The sequence below is a fragment of the Scardinius erythrophthalmus genome, assembly GCF_964197995.2.
Source record: "Scardinius erythrophthalmus genome assembly, chromosome: 25".
Lineage (NCBI taxonomy): Eukaryota > Metazoa > Chordata > Actinopteri > Cypriniformes > Leuciscidae > Scardinius > Scardinius erythrophthalmus.
The window spans coordinates 15,663,649-15,677,263 of record NC_138245.1 but is presented as its reverse complement, the minus strand read 5'-3'; the positions used below and the strand labels follow the sequence as shown (position 1 = coordinate 15,677,263).

At 36.7% G+C, this 13,615-nt stretch overlaps 1 protein-coding gene across 1 annotated transcript in view; it reads right to left on the bottom strand.

The window, feature by feature from the left end:
* The window catches only part of naaladl2 (N-acetylated alpha-linked acidic dipeptidase like 2), a gene marked incomplete at both ends in the record, with an annotated part of 268,891 nt that overhangs the window by 130,098 nt on the left and 125,178 nt on the right, over positions 1 to 13,615 (bottom strand). Inside the window, 2 exons of the mRNA XM_081357673.1 lie at positions 7,183 to 7,302; positions 13,046 to 13,307. Coding sequence (XP_081213799.1) covers positions 7,183 to 7,302; positions 13,046 to 13,307 — 382 coding nt within the window. The remainder of the gene's footprint in view (positions 1 to 7,182; positions 7,303 to 13,045; positions 13,308 to 13,615) is intronic.

Sequence of the window (13,615 nt, the reverse complement as noted above, 5' to 3'; positions counted from 1 at the left end):
AAGTGCCCATAGTTGAAGAAACACCCACATAAAAATCAATGACCTCAATGTAGAGCAAATAATTCTCAACTTGACTAAATTTGAACTGCATACTCCTTTCTTCAGGGGTAAAGAATGAGGATGTTGCTGTCTTACATGGCAGACATTTATATCATCTGAGTCACTGTTCAAAGGTCCCTGTTTGCCTTGAACATCTAGTCGACAATCTCACTAATGACGGCGTATATACCACATGCGCAGCGGCACATCATTTATGCTGATCGTGCCAGCCGTGTCAGCGGTTAGACTGTGTCAAACAGACGGGCACATTTGGTGCGAAGGCAGATGCACCACTGGGTGTTGTGCAAATGAAACTCCCTAGCACCTGACATCCATATAAAAAGCCAGCCAGAACCCAGTCCCCATGCACGATAAAGATAATTAGGCTTGTAACAGGCTTGGAAATCTTTTTCTTTTCAATACGGGTGTTGTTAAATAGCAATCAACACCTTGTATGTATTTCGGTTGCTTGGGAGTGTCAGCTTATGATGCTGCCATGGATCATGCTTCTTGCTAAATGCCAACAAGAGCCAACAACTTGTCCTTCACGGTAATACAGAGGACCACAACTAAACACACAGCACTTGACATTTACTTACAGTCTCTAATACACACAGCGTCTCAAAGAGGATCAAGAGGAAATTAGCCAATAATCTTCCTGCCCCTCATTTTTTTAATTACTTTTTTGTAGGGTTGCCATTATTAAATTCACTGAAATTAAATCCGTTCATGTTAATTTGTTCCATTATTGCTTTTCCCAAACCTGTAATTACAACTGATCACTAATTATTACTTCAACCCAAACAAATTATTAAAGATACTAAAATTATATACAGCAAACGAGTATGTTTATAAATGTCAAGGAACTACATTTAAAGGCCTCAAAAAACATTTGCTGTTAATTTACTCACCCTCAGGCCATCCCAGATGTAGGAGACTTTTTCTTTGGTTGAACAATAAGAAGATTTTTTGTTGAAACCATGATTTCACCAATCCTTGGTGATTCGTATTTAATGCAAGTCAATGTCTACCGTCACTTTGAGGGTCAAAAATAAATATTTACAGGCAATATGTACATATTTACATATGTATGAGGTCTTATTAACCGAAACAATCATACTGTTGAAGAAATTGAACATTATTATCTGTAATCAACACCCTCGGCAAACGGTCCTGAGCGCATTCATAATGATGTGCAGGAGCTCAAACGTTGAGAATCTTTGAAAAGTCAATCTTATCGATTGAGATCACGCATATGTAGGTTGATGCATCAATTATAAGCACAAGTAAGTATGATTTTGATGAACAACACAACACATGCGTCCTCCCTCTCTGTTGTAAACAAACACCGCATCAGCTCACGAGTGAGTTTGCTTCCGCACATGTCATTATGTGACAGGAAGCTCGCGCTTCAGACCGTACGTCGTGAATGCGCTCAGGATCGTTTGCAGCGGCTGTGAATTTCAGGTAATAATGATGTAGGCTAAATAATGTTTCTTGCACAGACCGATCGTTTCGCTTCATAAGGCCTCAATGTATCGCCAGGAGCCACAGGTATTTATTTTGTTTTGCGTGAATGTAAGTCTTTACCACAATCGTAATGAATTTCATATTTTTTTTACTTAAAATATGAATTTTAAGAATATTAATAAAAATACCAATAGTATACATATAGATATACATTTTAATTAAGGCAATCTACCAAAGAATTATATAATACATTGTGCAAATATACATTTTACACAATTATTTTCAATGTCAATTTTACACTATGTGTGTGTGTGTGTGTGTGTGTGTGTGTGTGTGTGTCCCGTGCTAGCAAAATAAGTCGGAATGCCCACAGGCTAATTGAGCTACATGCAGAATAAGTGAAAAATGTCAATTTTGGTAGAATTTGAGGTTTTCAAATGAGCTCATTAAGCCCTCGCCTAACCATCCCAATGCTCCAAATAGCAATTAAACATCAAAAAGTATCTTTATCTGTACATTTTCTGAGAGGAGTACCTTTCGCTTGATCTGTTATGTCTTAAATGAACGTTTGATGGATTTATTCACATGAACATTCTCAGCACTAACATACAGTAGATCTCATTAAATGGCAAATTAAACCCAATGTACTATTGAAATTGATTTCTGGACATCGTAATGTAATTTTTTACGAAAATTGTTATTGTACACATATTGTACTGGTTGGAGATGTATGTTCGATTGCTCGAGTTTTATTGTATTTTTTTATTCCCAACTGTACATTGGTTAGGAATTAAATGACTAGAATTTATTCACACCTCTACTATTGAATCCAACGGATCACCAGCACTTCCATGGTGCTGTCAAGTACGACTTGCAGTCTGTGAGGTAAACTAAACGCTATTGGCTATATGAAAGGGGGGAGGAGCCATTCAATATGTCCCGCCTTAGGTTCCTGTTTCAGTGGAAATGGTCAACGCATCATATACATATACATATACATATACATATACATATACGTGTATACAAAGCTGCGTTTCAAGGCACTTCAGTGGGCCTTTAAGATATGGTTGCTAGGTGATTTTGTTTTGGAACCTTCATAAAAATGTATCCCAATTTTTCTCAAAATTAACTTTGCTGACTCTATCGACTTAAAACAGGTGTAGATCAGTCATTTTGTTTTGTCTTATCCCAAAAAAGCATACATCATTTTGAAGTTTTTTTTTTATTTTTATTTTTTATACAGAATGAAATGAAGGATGAAAATAACAATAACTCACCTTTGAAAATTTGCCCGATTTGCCAGCAGGGGTCACATATCAAATCAGTAAGTGGAATATATATATTCCATAATGCAATTTGGATATATATATATATATATATATATATATATATATATATATATATATATACTTACTGATTCATTTACATTTACATTTACATTTAGTCATTTAGCAGACGCTTTTATCCAAAGCGACTTACAAATTAGGACTAAATTAAGCGAGTCATTCGATCTAATTTATTTCAAAGTTTTTACTTAAATGTTGCTACTTTTACTCAATTACATAAATTATTTTAGTTTTTAGTGCCATTTAGTGCAAATTGTTTCAAGTTTAATGCTGTTGCCCTGATTGAGGCTTAATTCACTCAAAAAAAAAAAAAAAAAAAACACTTTTCTTGTTCCAGTAAAGAGTTTGTCCTATATATCTACATGTAGGCCTACTTTCTATAGCCTTGTTTCAAAATCTAGTTTTGAGGGTGACATTAGCGTTATATCAGAAAAAAAAAATCTGTTCATATCTGTTGATTTACTCAGGGGATACATTTACGTGAAAATACATGAAATGTGTATACTCCTAAAATATTTCCATTTCAGCACCTTCAGGGAAGGACAGGAACATCCGCGCACCCTGGGGAAATCTGCTGAAGAGTAGGGAAAACAGAGAAGCAGATAGAACGACACCAACAGAACCAAGACAGCAACGCTGGAAAAGGCTGTTCTCTGCTAAGTGCACTCTTGTTGATCATATTATGTTAATGACAGCATCTCACTACTCAATGGACACATTCACTACAGAACTTCTTGCATTAAACAGCCTGTTTTGCAGCTATATGTGATCTAGCTGTTTGAGACTATATTCTAAGGATTCCAAGTACAATTCTAAGATCAGGATTGAGAATTGAAAGGGTTTTTGGAGCTACTTGAGATATTGGTTTGCTGTTTGTTATGAATGTCGCATGCTGCAAAGCATAAACATCATGAGCCATAATTCTTGTTTTACGGTGAAAAAAGTACCCTATAAACCTTTCAAAATCTTATAAAAGTGTTTCTGCCAAATGCTGTGAGTCAAATTTGCATTATTATCTACATTTGGACTGTGTGAGAGTGAGCTGTGTCAGCACAGGAGCGTGCATTGCGACAGAGATTGTAGATTAAGGTCTCGGATCAAAAGTGCCATCATTCTCTAGGCTAATTATCTGAAGAGGAGCAGTCAAAAAGCTTGATCCTCGCAGACTGAGAGTAAGCACTCGCTTTAAAGAAAATCAATAACTCTTCCCAAACAAATGACAGCTAAGAGTGCCTGGTACAGGGCTAGAATTCAAATCAAGAGTCTATTGGTCCTAAAAGTCACTGTTACCTTCATCACACAGTCATAACAATTGAATCTGCAGTATGCTGATGAACGTAAGGCACTTTCTGTCAACATGCAGTGAATATTAATGAACACTAAAACTAAAATATAAAACCATTAGTTCTCCATGTTATAATATTGCATGTTTTGCAAAGGAAATGTATCAGAACATCTTTTCATGAATTGTTTCATTATTTGAGATGGGATATTATATAAATAATTTCACTGATGACCTATTTAAATGCAAAAAAGTCATGGACACTTACTGTATTGCATTGCTACACTCATGTAGAGACATAAAAACAGGAAATTATAGATGTAACGTCTAAAGATTCTTGTCTGTTTTCAGATTCTAAATGCTTTTATTCATGCGTCCTTGACGATGGAAAGCACATTTGTGAGAGAAGTTGAGTACATTGAGTTCAAATCTTATATCATTTACATTTAGTCATTAAAAGTGAATTCCATAACAAAAACAAAAATTATATTGATAAACTTTCTGTGTTTTCTTTCTATAAAAACTGTTTTGTTGAATAATCAAATCAGGAGAATATTGAATAGTTACACTCTTCACTGAAAATAATATCCTAAAACAAATTAATACATAAAATGTGATACTGCTTTGCTGCGTTCCAGTCCACTTTTAGACACGCACTTGCGAACTTCCCTAAGCACTTCCCCTCGGGGGAATCCCTGCCGCCATTTTGAAGTGCGTTCCACTTCGTGAAGTGGACGAGGGAAGTTTATATGGACAGACCCTCGTTCCCTCGATTTTGACCGAGGGAGCGAGTCTGCTTCAAATGTACACTTCAGGCACCTATATGTCCCACAATGCAACACGATTGTGACGTCACCGCATATCTCGTCTAATCACCACCACACAAACAACTCTATGATATATTAATTATAATTTTTTTTTAATTTAAAACAACCCAAACACACCTATAAACATTTGGATGCTGCATTAAACAAATTCTTAAAGGGAAAAAAATGTAAATAATAAATCAACTCCACAGCTGATTCCAAGTGATCAAGGGCTTAGGACGTTCCAGTTCAGCCCATTGCAGTTTCCGCCAGTAGTGGGCACTCGCAATGACGTACATCCGAGTGAACGAGACGAAGGGAAGTTAGCAAGTGAAGGGCATGACAATTTTGGACTGGAACGCAGCCCTTGTCACATTGGTTTGGGTTTTCTTCTTCTTCTTCTTTTTGATTTTTAACGGCGGCTTGCAACCAACTTAAATAGGTGCATTACCGCCACCTTCTGCTCAGTGGTTTGGGTTTTGTTTGTGGTCACTGCTTTTATTTTGAAATTCTCAAAGTCATGTTTCCTGTTTTTTTTTTTTTTTTGTCATGTGACTCCCTGGCCCTCTTGTGCTTCCCTTGTCTTATGTGTCATGTTCTGATTGGTTGATTGTCTTGATTGTTCACAGGTGTTTTTTGTTAGTCTTGTTGTATAAATAGCCCTAATGTTCCCACTGTATCTTGTCTAGCTTTGTCTGTGTAACTGCTGTTGGTGAGTTTATTGTTCATGTTTAAGTTAATGTTTTGTACCATGCCAAGTCTTTGTTTATTTTTGTATCTGCTCATGTTTGGATTTAATAAAGATGAAATTTGGTTCATCTACACTTGCCTTCAGTGGACTTTATTACACTGCTTTGCAGGAGGAATATGAAAATAAGTGTTTGCACAAATGGAAAATCTTGTCATTTACTCAACCTCATACCATGAACCCATATGACTTTATAAACCATATGACTTTATAAACCATGAAACACAAAGATGAGAGGATGTCGATTGTAACTGCTGAAGCATGTAACTGCTGAAGTCATGTGACTACTTTGTGTGAAAAACAGGCTGCAATTCAAACACGTATTCACACAAAATCTTGCGTTCAAAAAATGCACATTCAATTCTATATTAGGACAAGAAGGCGGAGAAGAAACACGCTACTTGCATCATCAACAAATGAAGGAGGTTTGAGAACAAGGGATGTCACATTTACAGATAATACAGACTTTGAGAACCCCTGCTAAACTCCTGAAAACTACTGAGGGGAGAACATGAAATACAAAGACAACAAAACCAACAGGTTTCTTTCTTTGAATAAGCGAATTATAGGACATTACCTGTGCTTTACCCACTAATAAATATCAGTGATCCCCATTACTCTAAAGTAATTGTCTTGGTGAAGGTTTACAGAGACATCATTAAGCAATTGTAAAATATATGATTTGAGCTGTACCATAATTATGTATGCATTAATCACATATAATGATTTCACAAACAGCTGCACAGTGATTTAATTATAAGATATAACTTTCTTAAATCTCTGTTATGATTAAATGCCTTTTAATAATCATGTTATTTGTTGGTCTAATGAGACTAAGTCAATCTAATTTATTCATTAATGGAATCTCTTTGAAGGGATTAAATGCATCCACTTAATTATCAAGAATGAATGTCAGAAAATTGTTAATTCCTTTGTTCTTAAAAGTTGTGTGATTTGTCATATATACATTGACATTGGTATTTGAAGTTTTGATTTAATGGGGTCAATAAGCAGCAAATAATTCCACATACACACTACTATTCAAAAGTTTGAGGCCAGTAAGATTTTTTTTATAGTTGTGGAGAAAAAGTCTGGATTTTACTTACAGTAAAAACAGTATTATTAATATATTTTATTCCTATGATGAATTTTCAGCATCATTACTCCAGTCTTCAGTGTCACACGATCCTTCAGAAATCATTATAATATTCTAATTTGGTGCTCAGAAACATTTATTATTATTATCATCAATGATGAAAACTCTTGTGCTGCTTATTATTTTTTGGGAATCCGTGATGCATTTTTTTTTCAGGATTCCTTGAATAGGAATAGATGAATAGAATGTTCAAAAGAACAGCAATTTGTAACAATGTAAAAGATTTTACGGTAACTTTTGATCAATTTAATCCATCCTTGCTGAATAAAAGTACTTTTGAATGGTAGTGTACCTTGATTTACATAAAACATATACATATTCATTTAACAACATACCTTGTAAAGCAAAGGTGCTTGTCCAAGTTTTAGCAGTGCTATTTTATTGGTCACATTTGTACTAGCCTGGACTCGTCTCAACTCCCCAGGGCTCCCATACTGAACGTCCACCACCTCTGCCTGGAAAAAAAAAATGAAACATTTTTTAAACATTTACATTTTTAAAATGGTTGAGGGTAGAGTCTCCCCCAGCGCTCTGACCCCACTCGCTGTCTGTGTGTGTGGAATAACAAGCCTCTGATTTGTAATGTAGTGACTCACGTAACTCACCCCATAAAGCTATTTGTCAGATTCATTACAGATAGCAAAGCATGAGTAAAAACAAAGCGAACATCTCAGGTGGTGTATAATGGGGGACAAGTACATATATTAGCCACTGTACTATAAATCACGCACCAACACAGCAAAGATGTCACAGCTTTGAAGGAATTCAAGGCAGATTCATGGCAGCTGCAGGCCGTGGCGTCCTTTTTGTCATTTCGTTTGCACTATTAAACCAGAACCCGGTATGTGAGATTAAGAAAAGTGAGTACGTTCAAGTGACAAGGGCTGATGAGGTGGGGTCAAACTAAATGCTATTTAAGGCCCGGAGACACAAAGTGGAAATGCATTACCTGTGCTCAATTCATTTTTCATTAGGCTTGGAGGAAAATGAAACATCTCGCCAGTATCACAAAACCACAAGGCCAGTGAGAGATGGGATTTATCACTAATGTCTGCATTTGCATTATAAAAGTGTTCCGTCTAACCCCAAAGAAGCAGCAGAAAATTGGGAATGGATGAGATTTGCACCGAGAGGCTGTCATTAAGGTAATGAAATTAACGAAGGCACGCATAGTGGAGAACAAATCGCTCCTGTATACGAGCGACGGCTCGTTTCACGAGTCATCTCACCCCCGCGACTCGAAGCAGCTAGAGGAGAATAACAATTGTTTTCACATCTACGTGATTGAGGAGCGCCTCGTAATTAAACGTTATTTTGAGGAGAATGTTAAATAACACCCCAATCACACAGTGCCATTAGAGGGGATAGCAGCGACATGTCCACTGTGTATGAAATCTCAACACTCCTTCAATGCTCAATTTAATTTTTGCATTCCACATTAAAGAGGCAGCAGAGCGATATTACAGTGAGAATCTCTTGACATTTAAAAGGAATTTAAAATGCCCTCATTGTGTCTATTTGATTGAACTTTTTGTAAATATCCATGTTCGGACTCTGTTAACACACAAGCTTTGTTGAGGTGTTGCAGAAACGTTTCATCATTTCACCGCTTTAGTTTTTATATAACACGATCAATGTTAAATGAATACAAATGACCACTCCCAACAGTATAACTCACGTATCAAAGGAAACAATCAAGGCGTTCCATGCAACACAACACACATAGAATAGGCATTTTTTCCCCCTCTCTCCAGCAGATATGGGATCAAATCCAATGCATGGCTCATATGTTCTAAAACTGTGAAGTCTAAACAAAATGCAATTCTTTATTTATCAAAAAGCCTTAGTGAAGAGAAGTTCATGACAGCGCTGCGGGGTGTTTCTGATTATTGTTTGATCCTAAAGTTTTTGTTGAAATAATTCAACAAAAATAAAATAGCTTCAACCTAAGCTAAAGTCAATGTCCCTTGCTCATTAAAAATGTATTAGACCTAAGAAAGTTATGGAAATTAATCAAATCTAAGCTAATCTATGCTGAAATATTTTATTTGGTAGTTTTACAAAATGTATAAGACAGCCTGTAGAAAACTCCTGTCTTTGAGTAGACAAGAGACAAACATTCTGAAACTAAAGGAAAAGAAATGGAACTTTTATTCTCACTACCTGACCTCACTTTCTTTAAGAAATTAAGGTCGGTAATTGCCCAGCGCGTGCACCTGATCATCACTAATATGCTGTGGAGAGAAATAGCCAGGGAGCATGGAGGATTTAACTCATCAAAACTAATTAGCCTCGGGAGCCTCCTCACACTTATTACTGACCAGAGGTAAAGCCTCCACTGAATTTACCACAAACCATCAAATTACCTGCAGTTTTTTTTTTTTTGGTGTTTGTTTCTTGTTAGACTTTAAAATGATTTGGCCATCTGAACTGAGCAAAATGATTGGGACAGAGTGACATTTATATATTCTCTGAAGAAATGAAACTGCACCATGGGATTTCTTTGTTGATTGAGCTTTATATAAAAAGGGCATTCTTTGTTGGTACAAGTGATCATTTTCAGCATCATTTGATTGACAGTTATAGGTTTCCACATGGTTGACTCAGTGGAGGTGTCAATATCTGTGCTAATGCATAAATAATTAGTTTTGGTAGAAAACCTAAAAGATATACATTGGTAGAAACAGTCCCCGTTTATATACAAATTCCTGGTATTACCAACCATATTCATATAATAATAATAATATATTTAATATTTTATATATTATATTATATTAATTTATCTCACATTATATAATAATACAATTGAATTTAATCCTAAATATATTTCATCATATAGGCTACAGTGAAAGAGTAGTAAGCTGCGTTATAGCTTCAGCTGCGAGGTTTCTCTGAATTACTAACCCGATCTCACACCAATTTGCACGTATTTTACGAGGTGGCTAATCTGTACAAATTTATATGACCCCACTCGTACGATTTTTCAAAAAGCATCACCAGGAAGGACCACCACTAACCCCGCCCCTAAACCAACCCATAGTAGGTCGTACAAAATTCATATGAATTAGCCACCTCGTAAAATACGTATGAATTGCTGAGAGATTGCGTTGGAATAACGCAGATTCACACGTATGTACCCCTGGCTATTAATGATAGGCCTGTAATCTGGGTCTGTATAAAAATGTGTTTATTGTGTGAACTGGTTTTTAGAATTGAAAGCCCTTATATGGAGATGTTTGGGCGTGTTTTATGCAAATCACTAACCTCATGCACGTGGTCGCTCATTTAGAATACTCCAAATTCACTAACAACAGAATGATTTTAAGAAAAATTGAATGTGCGTATGCATGTGTTGTGAATTAGGTGGAGATTCTGGGTTGTACGTCAGAACATAGGCTCACTATTGGCCAGAATCACACACATGACCAGCGTCGGCCAATAGTGAGCCTACGTTCTGACGTACAACCCAGAAGCGCTGCGCTGTTACATAGGCCCACACAGAAGAAAATTAAATGTTTTTCTTGCGCACAAAAACCACTGTTGTCACTTGGACTATTTTAACGATGTCTTAACTAACTTTTGATGGCAGATATCGATAATATAGAAGCCTATGAAGGAGTGATCCAGTTCTCAGATTTCATCAAAAATATCTTAATTTGTGTTCTGAAGATGGACGAAAGTCTTACGGGGTTGGAACAACATAAGGGTGAGTAATTACTGACAGAATTTTCATTTTTGGGTGAACTAACCCTTTAAATGAAAACTATCATGACACATTCTTAAAAATGATATCGCTGTGCATCTGTATGTTTTCAGTGGAAAGAAGGTGAATATTTTAGCCCAGCTGTGGAGCTGGGAGTTGGTAAAAGTACATAATGTAAAATGCCCAGTGACCCATGAGTGGCTCAGGATAGCTGGATGAATCTCTAACGCCTTAGCACGAGATCCCTGAGCATTTCATCCATCAAGCCAGTCGTATTTGTTTTTCCCTGCTGATTTTTAGACATTGCAAATGCAGTTTAATTTACATCGGAGCCTTGAGTATGTGCAGTGTTATGATGGATGACTTTGACCCCCCTTGTGGAGGACGACATGAAAGACCGACTGTGACTAAATCTGAGAACTTTTTACTGAAGCTTATCCCTGTTAGATACAGTGTGTCTGTCTTGAAACGGATAATGGCAATGCATCTTCCTTCGACATTTCCTGTTCCCTTCAGAGACAGAAAGCATAACCTCTAAAAATAACTGGAGAATATATCACACACGTGTGTGAAATGGGTTCAGTCTTGCATAATGGATTTGTTTTAACCTTCCGACAGGATGAAGCATTCAGGGCTGTGAAAGTAAGAGTGTGTTTGCATAAAAATATCTGATGCAGCTGCCAATGCAATACATTTATAGTGCAGTGAAGTTGACAATATAAAAAGTCAATAAGCAAATTTATGTTCAATGATTGCTGATAATGTATTTTAAATGATTATATTTATAAATGAATAAGTTATTACATTCAGTTCAAGTCCTTGTGAATTTGAATGGCTGAGAGGCATTCAAAAAGTACTGAGAGTTATTGTATTTATTTCTGTGATGTTTCAGACCAGAGTAGGCCTATGTGAGTGTCACCATCGGTTGCAGAAGGAATGAGCAATAAATGGAATAACGGAAAATGAGGGCTATGAATACACAGGGAAACACTGGGGCTAAACGAGAATATTAACTTCTAGACACAGGTGTAACACATGAGGGCAAATCAAAAACTATGGCAACAGATGAAACTGAACTGGGAAGAGGGCAAAACCAAACAGTCCAACTCAAGCAAAACACAGACCAAACGTGACAGTGAGTGGTGTAAAGCGTGTGTGCCTAGAGTGAGGAGCAAAAATGCGAAAGTTTCACTTGTAGTGTGGAGTGGTTGGGTGATCACTTGGATCAGGGTTTCACTCACCAGTGGGTGGGAAATGGAAAACCAGGAATGGAACAGCAGTGAGTTCTTTGAGCGTTAAAATTGCTCTTGTTCCACACACATATTCTGTTCCAGTCCATGTGTTGCAAACTTGCAAAGCATGATGCTTTGGCCTATTTTGCAGTCATTTTCAATGGTGGGTAAAAAAATAATAATAATAATAATTAAATAAAAAACAAATAAACAGGAACAGACTTAAGTCACTAAGACATCTGCTAGTTTTATTGTCATCCATGCTGCACTTATATGATCAAAAGTACATTAGAAAAAAAATATTACCAATTAAAATAATAGGTTTTTAATTATTGTTTTCACTTCATTATTCGGTGTATCATGATTCTTCAGAAATCATCAATGTTCAAAACAGCTGTTCTTTTGTAGAAACCATGATACTTTTTTTTCCACAGGATTCTTTGACGGATTAAAAGGTCAGAAGAACATATATATATATATATATATATATATATGTGTGTGTGTGTGTATATTGTAACATTATAAATGCCTTTACTGACACTTACAATCAATTCATTGCATCCTTCATGAATAAAAGTACTAATTAAAATAAATCTTACTGAGCCCAAATTTTTGAACAGTAGAGTAACTTTTAGTTCTTTTTTCTTTCTTTTTTTTATAACAGTACCTAAAAATTTACTTAAAGGTGCATTAAGCAACTTTTCATGTTAAAACATCATGCGCGTTCACGCTCACCTGGCTATGTCTGGCAGGTTTGTGTATTCGCCGCCATTATCCGCATCAGCGAAGACAACTCAAGCGACTTTGGCAAAAGTAGAAGATGGATTCAAAGAGACCGGCTTCTAGTTCATCCCAAACCCCAACGCAAACTCCACGTAACCGCGTGCACAACTCTGGTTGCAGTTTCGCGTGTCGCCAGAAGGGGGCATAGTTATGCAAAAACTCAGAGACTTGCGCAATGCACCTTTAAAACTTTATTCAAGGTAAAAATGTCAACTAATTTGACAAAATCAATCTGACAAATTAGGTTACACAGACAAAATGATATACTTTATATATATATGATAACTGTTTTTTTCACGTTTTAGGTTGTGTTGGCATATCCAAATGCATTTAGGTTGATTACCATGTAAAGCACATTCCACATTTTTAGGTTGCCCAACATTATCACATTATAATGTTTGAAGTTATAGACTCATATCTGATATTTCTAGTACAATTGTGAGTGTGGTATTGATCTCTTGATGGTACAATGCAACTCACCACTAGACTTCCCACAGCAGAGTAGGCTGCAAAGGCAAAGGGTTCAGTCGTGGATGTGGATGGCTGTCCACACCTCGCTCCGCTGGGCAGGTAACAGTGGTTTCCAATCTTATCCACGATCGTGCTGAGGGCGGGACCGGGATAGCTCAGAAGAGCCGTGTGATTAGTAACCCGGATGTCTTTTAATCCGAGCTCCTCCCACCGCTGAGCGATGTACTTGACCTTGGAATCTTCTGTGAGATCGGACAAGCGGTCAAAGTCCCTGTGTCGAAGCAGACACAACAGGAAAGAAACATCAATAAATGCATGTAGTATTTTGCAAAGGCACCCCTTTACAACCCAACGACAAGACGACACTTAAAGCATTGATGAATATGTGCAAGACTCATTATCATTAGCGTAATTAGCACATTGTTGACTTTAGGTTAACATTTGTTTTCCTCAAAGGTATTTACATGGTCTATTGACATGAAGCTGCAGCTAGAAATGTGGGACAGAAATGGAGAGAGGGCCTCCATAATTCATATTCCGGACAAGCTTCAGTTAATGTAACTGATGAATATGGCGGTG